General features: G+C 38.5%; 1 protein-coding gene across 3 annotated transcripts in view; it reads right to left on the reverse strand.

Annotated features, from left to right (window-relative positions):
• BTBD7 (BTB domain containing 7) overlaps window positions 1-26,937 on the reverse strand; it is a 55,627-nt gene extending 28,690 nt beyond the window's left edge. Inside the window, exons 1-3 of one of the 3 annotated variants that reach the window (XM_057370633.1) lie at window positions 26,812-26,937; window positions 8,039-8,224; window positions 1,900-2,979 (exon numbers count right to left, since the gene is read on the reverse strand). In XM_057370633.1, coding sequence (XP_057226616.1) covers window positions 1,900-2,979; window positions 8,039-8,120 — 1,162 coding nt within the window. In that variant the 5' untranslated portion in view covers window positions 8,121-8,224; window positions 26,812-26,937. Of the gene's footprint in view, window positions 1-1,899; window positions 2,980-8,038; window positions 8,225-9,677; window positions 9,698-26,811 lie in introns of those variants that run through there. The other 2 variants (XM_057370636.1, XM_057370635.1) reach the window with 2 other exon arrangements.
• Window positions 26,938-26,972: the final 35 nt, after the last annotated feature.

Genomic DNA, 26,972 nt, shown 5'->3' on the forward strand with positions numbered 1-26,972 from the left:
TCTACAGAGCTGTTCTCAAGTACTATGAGCCTGTGTATATCATGCAGAAATGAACTTAATGCCATAGTTCAACTGCGGTAAAACTTCTTGGCCCTTCTGAAACATTAAGTTTCTAGGTATATTGAGAAGGAAACAAATAAGAAAGATGCAGATAGATGAGAGAGGGTCCAAAGGACCACCATGATGATGATCAAAGTACTGGAGAACCTGGCCTATGAAGAAAGACTGGAGGAAGTTAGGTCTCTTCTTCCTAGAGAACAAAAGGCTTGGGGAACCTTGGCACAGTATTCCATACCTTTAAGTACTGTAGAGCMGCTATGAAGAGGACAGAGGTTCTCTTTTCACAAGAAGCCACATGAACAGAACAAGGGGCAACAGATGTAAGTTGCACTGGAAGACATCTCAACACAAGATGTTTCTGCAATGGGAACAGTTATTCACAGGAACAACCTCACCAGGAACCCAGTATAGTTGCCATGACTGGTGGTTTTCAAAAAGTAATTGGACAGAATGTTAGATAATCTCACCTAAGTACCCCTTCTCACWTGGACAGGTTGGATCATATGATCTTTCCAGGCCCCTTCTAACCTGGGCTGCTCTATGATTGGATGAATCAGAGCCTAAGAACAGCCCAACTGCATCCTGTTGCATGCTGCCTCGAAAAACACATCCCCTTTGATTTGTGCCAGTTTTATTGCAGTACAATTATTTCAACTTTCAGCATAATCTGAAAATCAGTTTCCTAATGCCAAACTCTACATGAGCTACAGTAGTTCCATTATCTTCACATATCATCACTCTCAGTCTCATGTAACTATTAGGAAAACCCATTAAAAAATATGATCTCTTCCTGCAGTGCTTATACCTGCTCTTTTCTGTCCACTCTTTATCAAGTTTCCTGTGTCAGTTAGAACTACTTTATAGCTTATAACGTAAGGTTTCAATCTGGCCAAATTTGACAGCTAGACATTATGGATGTACAGATCCACTGTAAAAAGTCACTTTTGTTAAAAAATTAAACTAGCTTAAACAAGTTATGTTGCTGATATACCAGCTGAGTGCCATTTAACTTTCTCAGCTCAAAAGTAAAATTCTTATCCCCCATCAGCAAGTCCTGAAGCAATTCCCGTACTYCATCATGTATACTATGGCCACTAAATAGCTCAAACACCAACAGACAAAACTGCAGGCAAAGCTCCTGCCACCACRAGAAGTACTGTTAGTTCACTGATCAGTGCTACTTCACCTCACCTGAGATTGTAATAATTCAGGTCAGGAGATTGTATGTTATCAAGATTTGAGTAATCTTGAAAAATAATRGAAGCAGTAAAATTTCCTAAGCTTTTTGTCCAAAAATACTGACTGCCTTCAGTTCTGCACATAGAGAGGCAGGCAATAAAGACCCAAGACTAGTGCAATTAAGCTGGTTAAGTTTACCTTCCAACAGCAAGATTTCAGGGTTGATATCCTTCACATAAACTACAGAAATAATTATTCAAGTTTATAGCCTTGTTAACACATAGGGACACTTCCTAATAAGTCTAAATATTTCCTTTTCTCAAGAACGATCTCTTGTATCTTCTCCCTGTGTAGTTTACACCCAAAAAATGGATTATAGAAAGGAGCTAAGCATTAGAAATACCAAGACCAGCTACACATATTTAATATAAATAACATTCTTCAACAATGATACACCATACAACTAAATCTCTTGCACGACATTTCTTCTGTCCCTAGAAAATAGATGCATTACTGACAACGTACAGGTGGAAAACAAATCCCATTTCTCAAGGGATTATCACTCACTGATAGCTGACAATAAGCACACTTACACAATAAAATTGCTAAAGCTTGTTCTAAAAAGGTCATACATTGTACAGTGAGCATAGTATTACATACCTTGTGCAAGCATGTTAAACTCCAAGAACAGTGCTATGTGATAAAGCTCCATAGCTTCTTCAGCCCTAGTCATGTTTAGTTTTCCTGCTACAAGAGCCTGAACTTCACTTAAACTGCCCACTGAAGGACTGGAGTGCAAAACKGAGAGGTCCACCACATCTGTATACATACAATTCAAAATGACCTTAGCATATTTTTTTGGTATGATAGATTCATCCAATATAATTCTGGTTGGAGTTCGTAGAGTTCGGTCTGTGATCTCTTCACCAGTTCGTATCCTCCTCTGCAGCAAGTGACGGAAAAAGGGAGATCGTGAGGAAATAATAGCTTTGTGAGCTCTGAGCTCTTCATCTAAACAGTTCTGACTCCCACCAAAAGTTTCAACTAAGTCAGAGTTGGATGAAAAACTAAGAACCACATCATAGTAGCACATATAATCAAACAGCGCACGCATGTCAACATCTAAGGAATTCGGTGTTCCAAATTCTTCACTAAGCTGCACAAGAATATCAACATTTTGGAATCTTGAATCCTCCATTCCAAACTCGCCTGTATAAAGGTAGTGTAACAATGCAGAAAACATAGGCATATCTATGCCAGCTGTGTTAATATCCATTATAATTTCTGCCCCATACTCTGGTGAGGAAGAAAGCAGTGTCTTAAAAAATGGACATCTTGCTGCCAATATCGCACGATGCACAGGAAAACACGTTTCTTGAAATATTAAGTCTACATCAGTACAATATTTGTATTGATAAAGTTCAGCCATGTCTTTTTGTAGCGTCCTGGCTTCTGGTCTTGCCAAATTAGCTTGTAGATAAAGTTCCTTTAAGGCKGACGTTCCTTCGTATTCTTCTACTAATGCATTAACATCTCTGACATCCCAGCCTGAGAGGAGCTCACGCATCTGCTTGGCGTGGTCAGCAGATCGGCTCGATTTCCGACGCTTAATGAATTTCTTTTTGAGGGTGGCAAGGCCAGAGGTTTTCTTTTTCTTGTCTTGAGGTTTCTCATGGCCATGGTCAAGGCTATACAGCTTTGATTCACAGCCAAAACCTTGATGCGAGTAGGATGATGTCCCTAAAAGCAAAATGGAAAACAGAACAAATTTATTCTTTACATTTAAAAGGAAGGTCCATAACATCTAAATACTTCATCAATTATTCTGCAGGTTACACAGTTTTTCCTTTCTCTCACATCAGATAACTCGACAACTGAAAACCTGACAGAAGCCTGTTCCATGAAGAACAAAGCTCTTTTTTTGTACCTACAAAGTTTATAGTTTGCTTAGCTTTGGGGTGGTTTTTGTTTGTTCCGTTTTTTTTTTTTCTTTTTGTTTGGTTGAGATTTTTTTAAAATCTATTCCATTTTAAGAACAAGCAGTGCTAATTGATGTAGCTCTATAGCATATGGTAAGCTTATCTAAGCAGGAAGAGAATACTGCAGTTGTAACATTAAAAGTGTAATTGTACTAACATTTTTAAGCCTAATATCCAGTGAACTACCAGCAATCCCCCCTTCAAAATGTTTTTCAAATTCTTTTCTAGCATTCAGAGTGATTAAAATAATAAGCATACCTGGCATCAGATAGTTACAGTTACAAGAAAAAAACAGAAAGAAAACACAGTACCAAAACACTGAAGGAAACTGAGGACAGTTAATTATTTTCAGTGCAAATTTAGCAAGAAAACTAAAAATCCTGTCATCTGATAATCAAGTAGTGCCAAAGTCAAACACATAAAATGGGCTCCTTTCCACAGAACCACAAATACTAATTTGTACATACACAYCATCAAAAAGGATACAGAGAATGGAAGTTTTACTGCATCAATAAAAATTCCCTTTGAACAGAGCACTATACAATTAAAGTATATATATAATTACTTTTATCCTAAAAATAATTTATAGGGAAATTATATTATGAATTAAAACTCMTAGCAATTCAGTGAGAAAAAAGTAATTAGAATCTGCATTTCCACAAATAATGGAAAACCAAAGCAGTGTTTTAGTAAAACATGTAGTCAAAAAACATAGCTTTAATGTGAGAGTCATGCTTCTGTTTCAGGGTTATTTTCTAATTTTATTCTATTTACAGGGCTTTCACTCTAAGCCAGATGGTGAAGAACCTCAGATATGACAAGAAAAGAGAAAAGGAAGTACACAAACCCAACTCCCACTTCTGGACCAAAAAAGAATGAGAAGGAAACATTTGCAAATGCTACATAGACCAAAAATAATCACAGGTTCATGTGAGATAACATTTATCTGCTTTCTGTCAGCAATAGTTAACATGTTTCCATTAATACACTTGTGTATCTTCACTACTTGTTGCCTTTTTAAAAATCTTTCAAAGCACATCCAAGAACCAGAGCTTTCAGGGCCTTTTACAACTTGTTTTATCACTACTATCTCACAGCTCCACCTGTTCCAGGTAGATTCACTGTGATGCTGTTTTGTAATGCTGTTCTGACAGTGATGTTACGGGCCAGCCTGTCAAAACACAGTACTTTTAATTACCACATGATTTCAAATAAGCACTTCCTGAACTCTGAATGACACTGGAGTAATTCAAAGCTGTATGTGAGACTAAGGCAACTGTAGCAATCTAACAATAAAACAATTTACAGAACTGTTAAAGTCTCAATAACTAWGTAAACCATACAATGGCTTTTATGTCAAAACTCCCACAAACCGTGTAATGCAGTGGTTTTATAATTCTTCTGTTGGTGAAAACTTTGAGAAGGAACTTTGCTTTATTTGAGGAAAGACATCTAACCATTTTATCCAATTTTAAAATTTGCCTGATCAGGCAACATGTTATTAATCATATTAAAATGTCAAGAAGTGAAAAAAAATCAATTTAAATGAAAAAAACAGCAGTAACTCAAGACAACTTCAACAAAGAGGTTGTGCAGCAAAATCCACCATAAAAATTCCTTCCACATGGTATACTAGGTATGACAATGGAAAAGTAGGGACTCAGCCTCCTGCTGATAGAGACAAGCGTAGAATTTCTGCTTCATTTAAAGAAGTACATTTCACAATAAAATTATAAACTACACTTTGGTCACTGTATAATGACAGATTCTGTTTCATGCCAGCTCATTTCTATTTGAAGTATGTTGGATTCGAAWAGCAAATCTGAGTGCAGAACATTCTCTAACATTCCACTAAAGAAAAACTAGGACACCGCAAGTCTCAATTTCTTTCTTCCCTGAAGGCTGCTGTGAGGTATTACTTGCACATGAATCACCACAAAATACTAAAACGCCATTCAAAGCTTTGTGTACCCTGAGCTACTTACAAGATTTTGGAAGTACTGCAAACAGTGCAATTAACCCTTTTCACACAGATAAAGCACTGCTACAAAAGCACCACCACACAACTGCTTTTTGTAAAAAGTGGAGATGCACCAGCATAGCTTCTCTGGGTTCACAACAGCTGATGGCTCCATATACCTCAAAGAAAGAAACTGGAAAATAAATATTTTTTKGTCTGCCTATATTCCTTCATAAGGCAGCAGCATTAAAAGTAGGAAAAAAAATTATTCCCCAGTACTACACTAAAAGGCAGCAATCTATTAAATGCTGTTCAAAARCAATCACTGCTTCATGCCCCTAGACCATACCCACCTTTGGACAGATAAATATTTATGGAAACAGATGACTGCCAAGAGGAGCTACTTGGGAACTTGACAATGAAAAATGGGATCTGTTTAGTCCTTTGCATGCCCACACATTTTAATATCTAATTATAGAGCTCTATTTAGAAAAACAAACATCTTGAACAGATGTACCACCCTAGGAAATCCTTCTCCTGAATGCTGCAGACAAAACAGCAAGGAGATGACTAGTTAAGTTTTTGCYAAAACAGAAGTTTTCTTTTCCCGTAAGCACACTATACTATTTTTACTGACTTATCTCCTCTTCTCCTCTTCATAAACCATATGCAAACTAGGATGCCATTAACTAACAATAGGAGCTCATACTATGAGCTAGTATGCTTTGCCAGATCAGTTCTCAGACATCAGCATTCATCCTACATTTAGCATGGAACATGGTGCAGTGCTTTAATGGTAAAGCAGCATGTCTAAAACAAACCCACAGTGTGAATCCAGTTTCCAGGAATAAGGCAACTAACATATATTATGCAGCTATTATAACTCTATCCCCCAGTTCTGCTTTGGGGCAGTAAATAGATCCAATGCCTTCTAGATTTTAAAAAAACCACCCACAATACAATAAAAACAAGCAGACAATACTCCCAAACAAATGAATAAAATCCCACAACACCCAAACCCTCAAACTTGTAAAAGCTGATACAACATTAAAACATCATTATTCTGGCACGTGATGAAAACCTCAGCTATCAATTTTAAGATACATCTATTTTCTACTGAGGCAGTTATAAAAACCAATCATGCAAATCAAAATCGAAACGAGAAAGAGCCAAATGCCACAAAAATGGGAAGAAAAGATGTACACATGTGWTGTAGCTAGCACATTCATGGAACTCCATAATATCAGGATATTTCAGCAAGAATTTTAGGCAGAACAAGGTACCTGCCTCGTCTAAGATGATACAAGCACATGCTTTTAGGTTTTTCTCAATAAGAGTCTCAGCCACAATTTCCCACAGGTAATGGTGGTCAGTAAATTTATTGCGACATACTACATAATAGGTTTCTATTTTAAGTTTAATAATGAAGATCATCAACTAAACCTTCCACATATCATGTAGAAAGTTTCTTGGGAATTTAATGAAGCCTTTGGAAATCTSTTCAAATCTACTCAAAAGGTGTTTCAGCCTGCAGATCTGCCTATTTCAAGACCTCTCAGGGTTTCTCTTCGCTCAATATAGTGGCAAATAAAAAACCACCAAGACATGTAAAAAAAGCATTTTAGCTGCATTTTAGAAAGCATATATGCAAACYGGAGCAAATATTTTATTAGTTAGCTATGAGACACTGAAAATGTATAAACCCTCGAGGAGAACTTTACAGCACAGATATCCATGATGTCAGGACTAAAAGTGCTTCCTTGACATGCTGTGACAGCGCACAYAAAATTTTTAGCCAAGAGCACGTGTCCTTAAATGTAACAGTTTATGGTTTGCCCTCAACAGAGACCTCAGAGCTAGGAATGCCACAAAAGCTGAGGAAAAAAAAGAAAATTTATAAAGGAAGTAATTTTTTTCCTCTGGTAAGGATATCACTGTGCTTTCACTGGTATTTAAAAGGAGAAGTAAGACTGAATACCAATAACTACTTATGCAGTGTTGCAAGCTGAGGCATAAAGGAGAAAAGCATTTATAAACTATTGATGTTATTTACTGCTAAGATCATTCTTCAGGCTGTCAGGGCTTTTTTTTTAAGGAATATTTATCTTCACAGAGACTGCCTTCTTTCAGATTCATAATATAGCTGTTYATTATTTATAGTGTGACAGTACTTAGATCTACACTGAGGTCTTTTTGTACAAGTCTGAAAAACACATAAAGGTAATGCCTGCCCCAATTATGACTAGGATGAGAAAATACTTTCTTAAGGGCACTTCAACAYATATCTCCAGCTAAGCAAGGTCCTGGCTTATAAATAATACTGTTAGGATGGTAAGTACCCCCATTCCCCATTTACAGGCATAGGGAAAGGAGGAGAAGCTGTCTTCAAGCCTGTTTGTTACTTCAACAGGTTTTAATTCCAGAAGTATCCCTTCTAGCCATAAGCAAATACTTCACCTGGACACAATGTCAATACTACAATGAATACTGATGATCAAGAGTTTTACATGCTCTGACACAGTTTCACAGAAGAGTCAAAAACTGTAAAAGTATTTACAGAAAACAAGTGCTCTTGAATAGGGAAAACTAGCACACATGATTTAATTATACAGAACTCCACTTATTTTATTTAAATAGCCTGGCAACTGTTTACTAGTAAAAGGCAGATCAACTCATTGCATACATAGGCCAAACAGATGGACAGTACCGAATTTCACGCACGATAGAGCCTGAATGGATTCAAACTGGTGACCTAGAAAATAAAAGCTCTACATAACATTTCTGCAAGCAAATCAAATCCAGTGCATACACAATCCAGCAAGTCATTTATGTAAGTGACAAGATAACTGAAAAGAGTTACCTATGAATGTCTGTTGTGCCTGTGAATTTCCCCCTACCCTTGGGGAACATGAGTGAGGGTAGTTAGATGCATTAGCACCCATTTTCTTCAGTCACTCAGGCATTCCGCCTGCTGGCTCTTCAATGTATAATCCCATAATCCTTTATAAATCTTCAATCCCAGGTCCAGCGTTCTGTTCCTCCATTTCTGAAGAAYAAAAACACCAATAAGGTACTTCATTATTTGTCAGTAAGTGTTACATGATTTAGATAAAATAAACTCAGCCTCCATCACACAATATTTTCATAACATGAAACCTCAAACACTTCCAAGATAGCTTTTTATTTGAATGATTAAACCAAGATCGGAAGCACTTYTCCTTTCCCTTAATACTAATACAATAATACTACATTAATAATACAATAACTTGTAATTTTCCAAACCATTCACAAATTATATGATAAATTGCAACATGTAACAGGATAGCTCTCAAATTTTAGCTAAATTTTCAAAGAGAAGTTGGTTTAGACTAGATTGCTCCTTTGACTATACCAAGAAAGATCTTTCATATATGTTKATACCTATTCCCACATGCTTAAAAAAAAAATCCCAAACTGAATTATTATTATTACTGGTTGAGAAAGAAAAATAAGGTAATCCAGTTGGAGGTTAAGCCATCATCACTGCTTTCAGCTGGATTTTTATTTGTAGTATTTACATGGTTCTCATTCAGGACTGCTTTTCAAATTTAGACTTGAAAAGACTTAGAAGTATGTTTATAATAGTAAAGACAAGGCATTTAAGAATTCATTGATTTTTTTTTGACACTTGAAAATATCTTAGAAGTCAATTTGGAGATAATTTGAACAAGGACTCATTRCTAACATACAACAAAGACATTCTAATTTATTCCTATATTACTCCTGTATTAGTGTTAAAATAGCAATACAGCAAAATGAAAGTTACCAATGAAACTGCTACCGTCAACTGAACACTTGTGTCCCCTTCCAAAACACAAACTTGTGGATAAAGAGTGATACAAAAATAAAGCCTATACTAAGAATCTTTTAGATTCCCTTGAATATTGTGAACACATCCATTTGCTATATGCTTCCAAATTGTTCGCCCTTCTTGGTAGTCTCTGGCAYGTTAAATTGGCCAAGAAAGTGACATGCAAATGCATTTTTCAAGGAAACATGCAGTGCGGATCCTGGGAAGCAGAAAGTGAGAGGCCAGGAAGGAAAAGGCTGCAAATTGCTGTAGGCACAGAGGTGAGGGGAACAAGTGATCCAGGAACTGAGGGCTGGCTACAMGAGGAGAAAGACTATGGCAGGGCTTGAAAACCTGGCTTTACAGATGTGGTTATCAGGCAGAATTGCTGCTCTGGCTTGTGCATATCCCAGGGTGGCCGCACACAGCTGCAGCCTGCTGAGCACTGGTGGAACTCTGCTAGGGAGGAGAAACAACCATAAAACCACCACAGCAGCTTTTAAGCCAACTTGAGCCAACCTGCAGGCTTGTAAATGAGAAAGGGAAGCTCCCACACCTGCCCTYCCTAGCAAGTAAGCCAGGTCATCTCAACTGCATAAAATCTTGAACTTGTCTCCACGCAGATTGATCTTGCTATAGATCAGGAAACAAAGATAAAATACCCTCCTACATGAATAGAAGCCTCCTGAGGATGAAGATAGAACCAAAGCACACACAAAACAGGCAACATCACATCAGCAAACACCAGTAAATCTTCTCAGCAAATACAAGCTGCTGGATCAGTTCAGTCTTAGCCAATGTATGCACTCATTTTCACCCCTGTGAAGAAATAAGCAATTCAAAGATTATTGAATCCATATGGATGCAGGCCTATATTTCATTTATTAAACACTTCACTGACTTTACAAAAAACACTTAGCAAATAATTTCATTAAAACAGTGACACTCCAAGYGATTTCTGGATTCACCAAGAATATGTTGCTTAGATGCAGTGTAAATTTCCAGATGGAATTAGTTACCTCCAGGACAAACTTTGTGGAGGCAAGAGTCACCTTTCAGTTGGAATGGTAACTGGCTCACAAGTAAAGGCCAGCAACCTGAATAGATATCCCAAGAACTTCCCTTTTCTCAGCTAAAATCTGACTTAGTTAATTTCGACTTGAGTCCTGGAATAATGCCATTGTTATTCCATTTTTCTCTTCTGCATTCAGCTGTGGTGTGATACTTGTCTATTATATGCCTACTAATAGTTTTCAATTCTTCCTGCCACATGAAAGAGCCTAGAAACTAAATAAAAGATGGAAGAAAGAAAAAAAAAAGTGCTGAGCTTTTCTCTCTTTTTTTTTTTTTTTAATTAAGCACTCAATGTATAGAATCAAGTCTCAGGTTTGAAGTTAGTACCTTCCACCTCCTTCCACTTGGCAATAAATATGCCCCAAAAGATGGAAGGAATGCAGTCAAACACTATATGCAACTGTTCAATACCATTAGCAGTCAATGCTTGAACTTGCAAACCAGGTATTAAATAAACTGGAAWAGCAATGTCATAAAAGATTCCTAAAATACATAATAGATAAAATTATTTTATTCAGATGCTTACCGCAATAACATTGTTACACATTAAGYCCAAGTGAGTATCATGCAGAACAAATTCACTCACTAAATTTAGAATATGTAACTTCCATGCACTAAGTCAAGTGTGTGCAGGCTGATTTCTYGAGAGTATTTTGCAGCTTGGATTCAAACATGTTGTAGTTCATAAAGTGTACTGGGCCCCACAGCTCAAAATCAATCTTATCTTTAGTTCCAATACTGTCCTTAACCTCATGTATCAACTGAAAGTACATTTCCTGTATTTTTAAATATGTCGCTAAATTTTACAAGATAACCCATATTGCATTTCCCAAAAATTAAGCTGGCACCAGTCAGTGATAAACACTGTCCTGGAGGAAGCCCTGCCTTCCTCTCTTCATTCTCATAACCACTTTTCCTACCTTGTTTGTTCTGTCTGAAGTATTTATATTATCCCAACCAGACAAACTGACCACATTAGAGCCAACCTGAACAAAAAAGTTTTAAAGCATCAATCACCTAATTTGTTTGTTATGACATCACATGAACACTTGCACAGGCAGAAAAAGAAGGAACCTGAAAACAAGCCATAGAGCAGGATTGCATCTTTTGACAGCAAAGCATACTTGAACCAYTCATTAGATGCTTTCTTTTTGTTTGGTTTGTTTCACCATTAGGGGAACTTTTTCTTTCTTTTTATTAAAAGCCTGCATGCATCCACATAAGCACTATCAAAATGAAACTAAATTCAACATCTGCGGACCAACTGAAGCAGCTGTTGAGAGTGGTGATGCACACACAGATGTGTTAGGAACATATACATGTACACAGGAAAAGAGTCAAACTTGTTTTAAAAAGCCTGTACTGCAGAAAGAGTATATGGAGTGTGCTACGTGAAACAAGGAAGTTACAGAAACCAAAATTACCACACCAAAACAGCACARAAATGACCTTCACATTATACTGATGCTCAGAACAGAGTTTAAAATAAGCACAAGTCTCATTAAAGGTTTCAGAACCTGAAATAAGTTTCTCAGTCTTCTCAATACTTGTCACATTGAACCTAAAATCCTAAGAACCTAAGACGACTTGAATCTGAGGTATCTGGGCTGACAGCCAGATATTCCTGGATYGGGAATTTTGATTTAACAAAAAGTCTCTGTACAGAATGGACTTTGGGTAACAGTGACACTTTGTTTTTATCGTCACTCAATACAAACGTTTCATAAAATTTCCTGTAGTTCACTGGGATCCAATTAATTGTAAGGACAAGGCAGGGTGTGCTACAACATGTTTTACAACCAAAACCATTTGACTTTTCCCCTGTAAAATTTTAAGAACTTTTGGAGTTACTGCCATAGGATTATGCACTAAAACCAAAGTAGGAAATTATATCAAGTCCGCACAAATACCTGTCCCAACATGGTATTTCAGGTTTTTATTTTACTAACACATTTTAAATTTACTACAAGTAAATGAAAACACAAGCATCGTAAGAATAACTTAGTCATATTTGCTTAGATTTATATCCAGATCAAAAATGCTAAGCTATCTTGCCCCAACAGGTCATTTCAAGTAACAAGCAGAAGCGTACTGCAAGAGGAGATGACAAGATCCAGTGATAAAAAGTGCCAACCCCAGTAAGGGGCATTATCAACTAAATGTCAGCAAGGACAAACTTGCTTCCATAGAGGTTAGGTAGATCAATAACTAAGAGAAAGAACTTGTGAGAATGGTCCGCTCACCCAAAGTACATCCCACCAGCTTGCCTTAACGTCCTGAACCAGCCTCCAGCAGAGCAGTGGTCTGGTGACCAAYACAGAGCCCTGAGCCATCACAATGTGATTCAGGGACAATCCCATGCTCAGAAGGACAGAAGAAAATTCCCATCCACTGAGAGGTCTCCAGAGCCAGCCCTGGCCAAGCTGTTTATTACATAGGTTACACTGCTGTAATTACAAGCCAGAAATACCCAAAGGCACAAGCTCCTAAAACTGAACACAAACTTGCTTGTGGCTGGAGTTCCAACTGCTTGTTCAGATGTACATTTAGTGTCTACCCCATTTTTCTTACTATGCTGCAGGAAGGTGGTTCTCCAAGGAAGAGGAGTTGACAGGAACTGAGTACTACCCATCCTGATCTTCCTCTTTTCCATTGATGAGACTCTGAGGTACAGACACACTCTCACATTTTGTGGAGGTGGAGTCTCCAATCTTGGAAACACGCATGCTAAAGGACTGAATGAATATGGGACAGCATATCTGAAAGAAATTGTGTAACTGGCAAGTAATTTTCTGTTCAGAGGAAACAACTAAAATTTTGAAGGCTCAACTGATTATGTGGCCTGACACACACGCAAATCCATGCAAAGCCTACTTTGACTCTTTTCTATAATCCAGTCAAATAATCAACCTTCATCATCATTCAAAATTAACTGGATGGTACAATAGTAAGATGCAACTGAAACAACTGACASGTTGTGGTTTGGATTAGTTCTACACAAAAATAATGAATAGATAACATTCTTCATACCATGGGCTAATGAATCCATGTTATTTCATTACTTACTTCATTGGAAAGAAACAAAAATCCAATAAGCAAAATACCAGAACTTAAGCCACATCAGCAGCTACCAGCTCAAGAGSGCAAGGAAAAAGTAGATATAACTAGATTACAAAAGTGACTGCATTACTCAGCGCTTTGCTGAGAATCACGTGTTCCAGCTGTCACAAAGAACCCTTTCTTATACTTAAGCATGAAATTTACAGCATTTTCTCTTCCATGAAGTAGTACACTTGTCCATGAATAAGTTCTTTCAAATTGGAGGTGATAAAAGCACCACAATAGTTCTAGCCGTTTATTTCTATATTTGTTGGGAATTAYAGGACTGAGTTTTAGTGGGGAAAACCCACCAACAAACATACTGTACTGATTTTCAACCTTTTCTCCGAGGAATCAGAGCAAAAGTTAAAAGAACTATGCTCAAATAGAGCACAAAGGTGCATAGTCTTGAAGRTATGTACACTTCTGAAACTGTAAACGCTGAACAGCATTTTAACAGTTGAAAAAAACTCACAGAACTTACACGGAAAAAATTCCTTTCAATGTTTTCTTTGCAAATAGCGTTTAAAGTAGGATTACTGATGATCAGCGAAGCAATTCCAAGTACGATGTGAACATGTCACATCCTAGAAGTAATTCAATGATGTYATTAACAGGGAGTGACAGGTCAAATCACTAACACCAGCATGGAGGCAAGGGAAGCACTTCAGCATATTTATACTCCTCTAAATACAAAAAAAAAATCCAACAGCTAAAAAATCTAAACACACAGAGACTAAGTGAATTACAGCAGTACAATCTACCATGGAATAGACTGTTCCTCCCAAGCAACTTTAATGTCTTCATATACAGGCAAAAAAATTTTCATCTCTCTACATCAATGATCCTTCCAGCTGGTTGCAAAAACACACTAATTCACCAAAAGTCTATTCTGATTGATAACATTCATTCACATGAAAGACTTAACTAATGKTCCTGAASATAAACTCAAAACACTTCTTTCAGCCAAATGAGCAAGAACTCATTTATTGCCCTCTAGGACTCTCTTGAAGTGAAATAACAGCATGCATTCTTCAATGACTTTCCATTTTTTCACAAGTTAACTTGAAAGGAACGTTATCTGATTTAGATGCAAAACATCATTAAATCTACTTTGTAAGAAAATCAGAGAAATCCTATCCACCAAATCTTTATCAATATCACTGAACAGAATAATTAGTTATGAACATATCCATTTACAGGAAAATGAGGATAATTAATTTTAGCCAATCTAGAATAACTGCAACAAAATCTGACACACTGTGATAAATTCTGAGGAGTCTAAATGTGTTTCAAAAGGCSTCTTCTGAGTGAAAATCACCCACATGCTTTTGTAAGAATGGCAAATATTCTTTGGTTTAGATATATGAACACATCAGTTGGTTAAGACAGAAAAGGAACTTCCAAATTGCATGAAAAGTACCTCAGAAAAAGGAAAAAGGGTCACACTTTTTTTTTCTCTTTCCACTGAAGTTCATGCCAACATTTAATTGTCTTGTGAGGCGGTGACCTAACTCACAGAGATTCCAGCTAAATTCGGTTTCAGATATTGAGGATGAAYACCAGTCTGGTAAGACCACTGCCCTCCCCAGTGTGTCTCCAAATACTTACTGTCCATTATTGCAGCAATATCCTTAGTCACCTGYTCTTTTTCCTCCCCTTGGAAAAGGYAGAAGAGGAGCAAAAGTAACAAACTTTCCACATGAAGCTGTCCCACCTTTATACAGCTTATTTCACAGGCTTCTTATCCCAGTACCCTTTATCTGTCAACAGTATTGCTGCTTCTTATGAAACAGGGTAAGCAGTCTTCCATTTCTCAGGTCTTCCCCCACCTCACAGCCTTCTATTCCTTTTAGTCTGAGGGTGCCCCCCAGCTGATGATCCCTGTCTCATTAAGAAAAGGAATTYCTCCTCTTGCTCAAGCTGTGACTGAACCACAACACAAAATCCTGTTTTCAATTAGAAGTCTACTAAGACAGAAAAATCTTGGCTCAAACCCCAATCATATGGAAGAACCATATATCCTAGAGTTTCCTTGTACTGGAGACATTTTCCCTTTTTTTCAGGCCCAATTATTTCACAGAAAGCCATTTACTCTGAATGAGGACGTGGGAGCTTCCTATACACAACAGTGCTTGTAAATTCACTGCACAGTTACATTCACTACACAGCGTCTCAGAACATGCTTCCTCTGAGAGTACATTAGAGTCACAAGTAAGCCAATCCCAGACACCATGCTCTGTACCTATGTAAGCMGGCAAGCAGCACTCATCCTATCTTATGACTTATTATTTTCAACTCATCTTCAAAAAAAGCAACCTTTTGATCACTCAGCTTTAGTTCCCTTATTAACTTCCACAGTCTGAATCATCTCTGGTGATGACACTGCTTGGGCTTTTCACAACAAAGCAGACTAAAAAGTCTTGGACACACATACTGATTGGCCTCCCCAGGTGGGTGGCCTCTTTTAATATATCAAATGAAAGATTGCTTCTATCTTAATTTGGCTGCAGTCGACCCCTCATCATGCCAGCCAGTCATTGTRTAAGTAACAACATCTTGTAGTATTTCTGTTGCTTGGAACATCATTCCTCATGACTACAGTGTTTCTATACAATACTCCTCCTTTATATGCAAGCTTCTGTGATGCTTGGTAACAATACACAGCTCATCTACTTCCATGAAACCCCCGCCTGCGGCTAAAAAGTGCTATTACGAGTATGCTGTATATCCAAAACAATTTTCTCTACACTCCAGGCCTTAATACACCACCATTCCTTTYCTTCTGTATACCATCCTCTCTATGGATCCTTTTGTCAACACAAAACAGTGATTTCACCTATTCAGACTTGCCTTTCTGATAAAACAAGTTCGAAGTACTGGTTGCTAGCATCATTTCCTACACATTTGACACTAATGGGTATGTCTATATACAATAGAAAAACTGGAAGATGGAACATGAAAAGGTGTGGTAAAGGACTCAAAAGGCAATCTTGTCCAGTCATKTCATAAGACATCAGGAATTTTATTAAGGAAAAATTGATTTTTCCATACTGAAGAAAGCCTTAAGTCACAGCCATAAAACTGACTCATTACAGCTACAGCTTGAATACTTTCAACAATAAGCCACAAGCCACAACAAGTCTTGCATCCAACCAAAACACAATTGTAATCTGGATTCAAAATGCATTATTTGGTGTATACAAATCCAAGCTGGTTCACCAACACTGTGGTTCCATGCACATTTCTTCAGCACCAATGCTCACCACAGCTACTACCAGCATCTCCTCAAGTTCCTCCATCGTGTCAGCAACTAAACACAGGTATTCTCTTCTGTAAGATTCTTTTCTCTCTAGTGTAGTTAGCTCTCTGCACCAGTTTAGCAAATGGCTCAAGGAACCCARAGGATGCCACAGAAAAGGAAGAACAGCAAGAAAAAGTTACTTTGCTCCCCACAATCAAACAACATGCAGTTTGACTAATACTCAGTTGACACAGTCTTCAAAAAATAAACATTCGCAGTCCCCATGCTCCCATTCCTGCAGTGGACTGTACCCCTTCATTGGAGCTGACATTTGGAAAGCCACATAAGCCCTGACTGGGCCGCATTTGTTTTCAGCTGATCCTTTGGTGTGGCTGCTACAGCCGCTGCCCGAGTACAGCACTGCTGTATCTTCATTCAGCCAATTACCATTTTCAGTGAAAACATCTTACTCTAAGTGGGCAGCTGTAAGATCACTTTTGCAACATACTTTTTCTTCTACATAGCTCTTAAAAAATTAACAGTAGGAAAAATCATCTGCAAAGCAAGGGCAGTCCTAGCAGAAAAAGGCATTTAAACAGCAGTAGCTAATGCTAGGATTCACCATGACAGTGCTCCCTGTATCTAGCTGGCTGATTGTCGCCTCTTTGGCCTGTACTTGTTTTGTTCTGTTTTTGTGCAGTTTGTTCCTCCTTCAGTTAATAACGCTTCACATAGCAGCCATCACTACTACAGAGGTCCTTGGGAGTTATTGCTTTTTTGAATGCTTGGACAATTTTAAATGCACAGTGCCAGAATACATGCAATCTGGGTACTACTCATATAGGGAAAAAATATAAAGCCAAGCCCATGTGAATCCCTCAATCAAGTTAACTCCSCCTCAGACAGGGAGAAGCTAACTGTGCCTGCAGGACTGGCTGCCTGTCAGCTCTTCACAGGTACACCAAGGTGATCTGACACTACCTCTGAAGTCAAACTAGGGGAACTGTACTTTCCCCTCACACTCCATCCTGCCAAGAGGTTTTCTTGCTTCCCCTCACACCACATACAGAGATGATATGATCACAAAGCCAGTCATCTCAAACGGCTGATCGATCATTCCACTGCTGGAGAGAGTGGCAGGTAACAGAGGGAGAGGGGACTCCAGCATGTTGGGCTGACAGGCAGCTAAAACTGGAACAGGATCCCACAGCTCTCAATACAAAAAGAGCAGACTATTCTTATTAGACTGCCTAAACTACACAAAACTGTATCCTTGTAGTCATTCTTTCTGTTCTCTCTGAGTGACTCTTCAAGCCACTCTGGCCTGGCCCCAGTGTTAACACATCTTCCCCTTGTCTCCCAACATCCACAATCAGTCCCAAGCCTATTGTGYTCACTGTTGCAGGAAGTAATACAAAATCAAATTGTAAAATTCGCTGTAGATGGTATTTACACAACGACTGACTTATCCAAGACCATGTAAACCTGAGCAAGGGTGAAACTCCTGGTCAAACCCACATACTATTTTCCTTATATTTAGATGCCCTTACGATAATCCCCCCCCCACAACTAGCACGACAACCTTATACCTGTTCATATAAATCAATTATATCTGTATATACTAAGATTTTAACAGTTACTCAAAAGCTTGCACATTTAAAAGATTTCTCCTTTGATTGGATTCTTCTGTATGGTTAACTTAAATTCATTAACTTCAGAAATTTTTTAGAGGCACACTGACTTTGAAACAAACATTACCAACAAACATTTATATCGTAACATCTGATGCCAAAAGATCTTTCTAGGCCACACACTTCAGAGATTTCAGCCATCTCAGACATTTTAAAGATAATAGCAAAATACACTAATATTGCAACAATTCCCCTCAAAAGTTACACCAGTAACTTCAGTTTCAGTAGTTACCTTCATTAATCATACATTCAGATTCCATAAAAGTGTAGCAAGAACTAAATGCTCACAAACTTTAAGGTGGGTCCTGCCCAAAACTACAGGAATTCATTTCAGAAAATRTATTTTCTCCATCATAAAAGAAATCAATTAAGGAAGGAAAGGCTTAGTCAGAAAASCAGACTAGTACTTAGCCTACAATTAAGTTGGAGCTTTGTTTAYATTTTCCCCTTGGCAAGAAAAGGAAGTTATGTCTTCCACATTTCCTGCAACTCTCTGCACTTCCAAAGCATTTTTTTATCCTGTAACATGATTATGCAAGTTTTACAGAACAGTCAAMAGAGCACCACACATGTTGACATTAACATGTTGCTTCTGAAAACAGGCACCAATCATGTACACGCTTAATTGAATTAATTCAGCAACATCTACACATAATTCACRAATGCAGTCTTTTAAAAGCTGCAGMATTAGGAGAGCTGATGRGGTGTTTTTTTGTTTGACTATTTGTTAAGGCAAATCTGCCCTTTGAGCAGACTGTTGATATGCCTTAACTCTTCCTTCTACCCTCACAAGATTTGAAGCTTTTCACATGAACATTAAAAAAAGTAAATAGATTTTTCAAAGAAATCAAAACTTTTAGAAGGAAAGTAAAAGTCTGTTGCATTGCACTAATTACAGGAGTTACTCCATTAAAGAAACCCATTGCTCCTGATGCAATTTTAAACCAAGTTTTGTTCATCTTTCTCTCTTATCTGCAACCATCCTTGATACTACTATTCTTTCACATTCAAAGAAAGGGCAAAATACAGGAAGGGAATACTTTGCCAGCCTGTGCTCTATTTCCCAAACCTCCTTTGATTCTTCCATTATTTGAAAAGTTCATCAACRTATAGCAAAAAAGACAATATGGCCACCAAAAAAAAAGAAAAGAAAYCTTACTTCCTTCTCCACTTAATGATCATTCCCACTCAACTCCCCATTCATGTTTAATGAACAGGAACGGTTTTTAGCTGAATCGGTTCTCAGATTAATAACAATAAAAGGTTCATTTTAATAAGGAAACACATTAATCTTGTATATGTGGAAAAAAAGGGCAAGTTCCCTTTCCTTCCAAACATAAAACAAGGATGAAACTCCAGATCCACAAGATATTTAAATAAAAGCACCCTCATTACTGTTGAAGATTGCTAGTGCCTAATACAACTGAGCTCTGATGCAGCTAAAACCCAGCCACAAAATTTGGCATTTTCTAGTTTAATTTCCCAACCAAAAAAAAAAAAAAAAAAAAAAAAAAAAAAAAAAGATGGTAGCTAAAAACAGAATGAGGTAGAAGGGAAGAAGGACAAAGGACAGTAGATGCCCAAGATGGTAGTGCGGAAATACCTAGATGGGCACACGTTAATCCAAATGGGAAACCTGAAGCCAATAATTAACTGAGAAATAATGCAGTAACAAAACTACTTCAGATATTCTCAGCAGAGAAACTCAAGTGTCGTGAAAAACTTACACCAAGACAAATTTTATTTTACTTTCAGTGAAAAAGCGCAGAGTAGTACAAACACATACTTTAGAAAATTTGTATTAAGACTGTACTTCTGATTAACATCATTTTCAGAAGACAGGTAATTTAAACTTTAAAACCAACTTCAAGCAGTAACTGTTCAGGTTATAACATCAAAGACTGTGGTCAAATGCAGTTAAAGACAAGCAGCTTTGATGCAGTGCAGAAATACATATAAGAGTGACTTTACTAGAGGTTACCAAGTCTTCAGATTTATGTCTAGAACTACAAAATACTATTAGACAGGTTTTATACTGTATGTTAACCTTACTATGTAGGAAGGGTATTTTGGAATTTCAATCCAAATGCACATTTCCAGAAGTGCTTAATGGAGGACTAAACCCTACATGGATTTTAATGACCAAATAAGAAGCAGGAGCTACTTTTTAACCCCAAAGAAGGATAAATTAAATAATTCTCTTAAGTATTATCACTGGCTATACAAAAAAATCTCCAAAAACCAAAACAATCAGCCAAGCTGGGATTTGAGAATTTAAAGCAGTAAACACACATTCTTATGCAAAATTTAAAGCAGTAAACACACATTCTTATGTAAAATTTAGATAAGCTAATCACTAATGAAAATAAACTGCAGAGGAGATGGAAATACTTGATACACTGGGAGTATGTGGGTGTTCACAAGGACACTGAGCAGCTCCTCATGCTGTCATATACATTTCTTTGCAGAAGTTGTGGCGCTTACATTCTGCTCACCAATAACAACTGTTGCCTCTCAGTACTGACACAGCTTAGACTATTCAGTACCAAGGCTATCACTACACTGAGTACACAAAGCTTACCATCTTCAGCATGCATTTTGTCCACTCGGAATTCTTCTACCTTGCTTGTCTCTCTAGTATAATAAAAAAAAAAACAAACCAATTTCAAAGACTTCCTAGAAGTAGCTCATTATAGACTGGCAAAGGTATTTTCAACTTAAAATATCAGTATAAGCAATTTCATGTATTTCAGAGAGCTGCAGTCACTTCTAGAGTGACTTTAAAGAAATCCATGAACCTATTAGAATTATCTTCTCTACCTGCATTCCAGATATTTTATATGTATTTAATTTCATCTCTCAAGATGTCTGAAACTGAGATGCCCAGAATAGGATGAGCCAAGGTATAAGACATCAGCCTTTAATGTATTCACATGCTGCATTAGTATGGGATTTTTGGTGGTTTTTTTTTTAATGGGTAATATAAAATTCCACTGTGTGTATGCCTACACTCCTTCCTTCTTCAAGATGAAATCTTCTGGTCATTCAGTTAAGTATCACAAGCAGCTTCAGARGTTGTTAGCCATTTATTTTAAGGCAGACATCTAAATGCCCCCACATGTAAAAAGCACTTCAGCACAATCTCATCTCATACACTGCAGAATTTAAGTGGATAAGCACTATAATTATCACAGCAGCAGGAAGGCTTTAAATAAGACATCTTCCTAGACAAAGTAAAAAAATCACCAAATCCACAGCAAACCCCATTCTAACAGTCAACAAACCACTCCCTGCCCCCCCTTTACATCAAGAATCATCATTTGAAAAAAGCTAAAGCAGAAGATCAAAAGAGATCAAAGAATAARGGAGCACCAGTCCACAAAATACTGTCTTGTTGCGTTCTGATTGTATTCGTTATGTTAGAATGCTTTTAATCACCTCTCAAGCAGCATTTCCAATATTGGGGTCAGGAGGAAAAAAAAAAGCACAAAAATAAACTTTTGTCACTCATACTGATTATTTTTAAAGCACCTAAAATAATCTATCAATTTACAGAAGTGTTTTACATACTTCACCACAGTACAGAGATCTAGAGTAGCAGATGATTAGCAAAGCAGCATTTCACTTTCTCACTAATGCAACGTGATCTACTTGGTCACTCAAAAAAGACTTCAATTTTCATATAAATAGGTATTATTTTACTCGTATTGAGTCATACATTGGATGCCTTCACAGGACACTGGTATTCTTACTYCGTGTATACCAAAAATTGATTAAAATCTCTATGGCAGATTATGAGAAGAGTCTTCTCTCACCCAAACTGCAGTTTAAAATGCACAGGCAAGAACACATAGATACATTTTGCAGCTCTGCTGATCACATAGCTTCTGCAAGTGCTGGGTTACAAAATCACAAGCCAACTAAAAAAACCAAGCAGCAGTCATTTAGAACATTGCTCTCTCAATCAACTCCTTCAAGTTTAGCCATAATTACCATCAGCAGAATGGTAAAATATCCTGACAGTTATCCTGAAACTGSGTTTTAAAAGATCTTGGACAAAGTTTCCAAACTAAAGGAATCTTGCATACCATTAACTAGCTTGATCTCTCTCCAAAGCACTTCCCACTAGATAACACTGAAGATCAGAAGTGATGAAGAATGCCAGGACAAAGAGATTAAAAAAGCTTAAAAGCTACAAGTTACCATACTGAAATGATCCTGTAAGAAAGAGAACAGAGTAGAAATAAAAAGGCTATTTAACAATATATGGGGAATCACAGTACAGCAGCACTAGAAACTTACTCTTCAAAAGAGATTAAAAAAAATTAATTCTATCCTTTACAATTTACTACAATGAGCTGGAAGCAGAATATGATAGAAAATAAAAGTAAGGATGAATACAAAAAATCCAGTCTTTTTAATACAGGAAGAACTGAACATACAATGACACTGGAGTGCTATAMACAATATACAGTATGAATGACCACTGAATTCAGACAAAATTTGAGGACAAAGATCAAACAGGATTTTAAAAATGATCAGTCAGTTATACAAGTAACAGCTCACACTAGAATGCCAAGTTCAAGAAATAAAGTAAGAACACTCGAAAATACTTCTGAAACATAAACTGATTTAGGAAGATCTTGCCCGAAACACTACACCTCCACACTTTACTGAAAGTTTCTTCTTCATCAGTTTTGACTGCTATTGAATTTTTTCCTGCATGTTTTAACATTCAAACATCTAAATAACCAGTTTAAACCCCCTGATAATAGAAAATCCCCAACAGGCTGAACACATCTGCAAGGTCACCCTATTCAGTAGTGTTAGGTGTAAGCTTGCACAACACCTACACACAGCAAACAAATCAGATTTAAATTTAACTAAGTATGTAGTTAAGTACATACTTGAATACAACACATCAGACAACACAGTTCCACCCCATCCTCTTTACCTCCCTGGCCTTGCTTCTACACTGTGCTAGCAAACACTTTCGACAGCAATGTGATGACCCAGATGATGTATCTGATATGAAGTTATTTTGTGCTTTAGTGGTTTATTTTTCAGACAGATCAATTTCCTGAATGTTTCACAGTAAAGCCATATAAACAGCCCGACCAACACAGCGGAGGGGACTATGCAGGAAGTAAGAAAAAGCAGCTGTGGACTGAAAGTGTTTAAACCAATTTTGCCACTAAATATCTATCAAGAACCTCATAGGCATCCTTATCGTTCTGGGTTCCCCCTGCCAGCAGGACAGGGAAGAGAATCACAGGCAAAGAAAAAACAATGCAGTAAAACTCATGGGCTAAGTACTGTTTAATAATTAAAAAAAACCAAAATATACTAATCATAATAACAATTTCAGATCTCCTACCATCCATTCACTACACAGAAAGCATCATTATTGATGGTATCCTTGGGAGACATGCAGGACAGACTGGAGAGGTGTAAAATGCAAGACTAGAATCAAATGTGGCATCTGCAGTCCCTTCTTACAGTTCAGGCATACTGGTAAGCCAACATCAGAAAGAGTGTTCCAAAAATTTACAATAGCTTCTATCCAAAGATTTAAGGATACACTGACAAGGCATATCCTTCAGAGAACCTGAGAAAGGAAACAAAGCAATAGCTAGATGACTCACTGGAGGCACACCTAACGCATCTGAACTAGAATTCCCTGTCCTCACTGCCTGAGCAATAAAGTTGTGCATCGGGTTTCCAGATTAGTGTGAAAAAATGGGAAAAGCCACTGACCCAATAACAGAAGTCAAAAGTCATGCAAATATGTTAAGAAAAAGCAAACAAACAGAAATTTAGAGTTAATACTCAAACTTGCAGTTCTCTATTTAGATACACTGTACAGCAGATTCTTATCAGTCTTTTTAAGAACATAGTTATTTCTTCTTAAGTGCAATCTCAGTTTCCCTAGAGATCTATTTATTGATTGTGAACTATGTGCAGTCTATGCAAGATGTCCAAACGATGTTTTATTTCACCTTACCTTTTGCCTCTKAAAGGCAGCCAGTCACAACTACCTTAGTCAACACAGTGTACCTAAGACATCAGAAAAACTCCCCTTTTCTTGCATGTGGTCTGGTATATCAAGACCAAACAAGCATCAGGGCGGCAGAGGAGCAWGCAGGGTTAGTGTCCCACCTCCTCCTATGGCCATGTGCAGGACCCCAAAATAGCACACCACCAATGCAGCCTGCAAACAGGACCGATAGACATTGTCCCAGCTTAAAATTCATCCCCAACAAACCCCGAGGTTAATTGTCATCAGTGACAGCTGTAAACCTGACACCATGTAAGCAGCAACTTGAAAGGCCGCTTTCGAAATGAAGACTCAATATTTTGTTGTTAATTCATCAAGCTCTGGCAGTTCCACTGAATTAAATTCAAAGAGCTGGCTGCAAAGGCAGCACATTTTATTCTAATTTAACAACGAGCAGCACAGCTTCACAACACAAAGTTTGGAGCTTTTCAGAGAAGCTTGAAAACTAAGAGGGAAAAAAAATTAAAATCACTATGAAAATCCATGCAAGTGTTCTGGAAGAGCTTATAAAAGTAATTCTATTCTTTCATGTATGAGTCTTTGCAAATCAGTCCACACCAGCTATAAGCAKTACACCACCATTGTATGTATGACTCAGCAAGGGAATCTGGACATATGAAGAGAATTCACTTATTAATGTAAGAGGCAAKGATTTTTAAAATGGCAACAATTACAACAATGCCACAGTAAATGAACCAAGACAACTTGTGACCGTGCTCCTTGTATGTTTAAGCATACAAACCAGATTAGAATGTCAAACCCATTTATACATTGGCTAAAGTTTGAAAGCAAGTAAAACAATGCTTAGTGCAGCTGAGCTGAAATACAAAGAGCTCAATAGCTGTTTTCATCTTCAATGAGCAGAAACAAACACTGGCTGTACATTTGRCACAAAACACTGAACTCCATTTCCAAGATTACCTGTGCGCAGTCCAACTATGCAAGTCTAACTTTAGATCTGAATAAAAAACAGCAAGCACTTGGTCGTTTTGTGTTGTAACTTAAGATACAAGCTTGATTTACTGAGACAGTCATCACATGTTTACCTATAAGCACAAACAGATAGTACTGTTTACAGAACATTATTTGACACAGCAAAGTAGCAAGTTCTTAAACAGCTCAATTATGCTTTGGGCCATCGACTAAGACTAGTTAGAAGTAAATTATTCCAAAAAGGAAGAAAACATCGCAATCCATAACTTCTCAAGACATTATCTTCATCCAGATATTCTACAAAATGAGCACTCAGATCTTTCCTTGTAAACATCACAGTCTACAGAATCTGTACATTACTAAGACTGCTGTTCCACATCCACATAAATAATCTCTAGAGAATTATTTTTGTTACGTTGGTAACAGACTCTTACTCAACRAGGTGTGGAGGAAAAAATATTTTCATTGAATTCTTAAGTAAAAAGTTCAAATGGGGAAGGATCTCAGAAGGAATTCCCCTCCCTGCACCACCTCATGTAAAGAAGGATACTAACACAGAGCTAGGATGAAACATTTGAAACAATAAAGGAGAAACTTAGAAGACTCATCTTCTTCCCTAAGGTGTCTCAGACAATGCGGGTAAAGCTTTCACTCCTCAGGCTTTTCAGTGCCTCAAAACGARTTATGAGGTTTAAAAATTTTGCATCCGAGATTCTATTTTTATTTTCTACATTTCTAAATGAAAACAGAGCGTGCAGTATGTGGAAAAATATGAGGTGATCACATCCCAATGGTATATCTGCCAAACATTTAAAATTTGTTATTATATTACATTAGATTGAAGCAAAGCTTCAAGCGATGCTACATTGCCTAAGGTAAACTCTCACACAAATTAAGTATCATTACATCACGWCGTATTTTATTATCCTAGTATCGTATTTTACGTTAGCACTCGACATGTGTGTCATCTTTCACCCAAGGGCCTCAAATGGGATGGTGGGGAAGAGCAAGTAGAAACACGAACCAACAGAAAAGCACTTATCCCACTAGCAGCAGGAATATTCCAGAGGCACAAATTAACACATCGCCGACAAAGCACTCCAAGTTTCTCCAGGAACGCCGCGGTAACAGCTGTACGGAGAGGAGCGGAACAAACCCCCAGATATCCCGGGGCAACAGCGATCTCCCGGCCACGGGCACAGTCACGGGACGGGCTGAGCGGCACCGGCGGCAGCCCCGCAGCCACGGCGGGCGAGAGCRGCCGCTCTCGCACCAGCCCGACACGGGCGGAGCTCCGCAGCTGCAGGAGAGAGCACGAGCCCCGCACCGGCTCCTGCTTCGAGCACCTCTCCCGGGCTCCGCGGGGAGCGGCCCCGGGGCGGGAGGGAGAGAAGGGAGAGAGGGAAGGGGGGCGAGGCAGGACCCGGCAGAGCGGACAGACACAGCCGAGGCCGCTGTCGGCGCTCCGAACCGCGGACCCTGCGGGTCGGGAGCGGCACGGAGAGCAAGGCTCCTTCCCGCACTGGGGCCCCACGGAACTGTGGGGGGGGAAGCGGGGCGGCGGGACGAGTCGCCTGCAGCCGGCCCGGCGGGGCGCACACTGAGCCCCGCCGTGGGGGGCGTCGACGGTCTCGCCCCCTCCCGTCCGCCGTTGTGACACTAAGCCCTCGTCCCCCTCCTGGCCCGGCCCCCCGCGGTGCCTCACCTCCGGCAGCGGCTCGCCGCCGCCATCCTCCCGCTCAGCGCCGCCCGCTCCCGCCCGGCCCCGCTCCGGCCGCCGCCATTTTGATCCCGAGCCCCAGGCTCGGCCGGGGAGCGCGCACAGCGCGTGCGCGGCGGCGGCGCTGCGGCGCGCGGGTCACGTGA

Source organism: Malurus melanocephalus, unplaced genomic scaffold (genome assembly GCF_030028575.1).
Source record: "Malurus melanocephalus ecotype Western Australia unplaced genomic scaffold, MMel_1.1 scaffold_129, whole genome shotgun sequence".
Classification (NCBI taxonomy): domain Eukaryota; kingdom Metazoa; phylum Chordata; class Aves; order Passeriformes; family Maluridae; genus Malurus; species Malurus melanocephalus.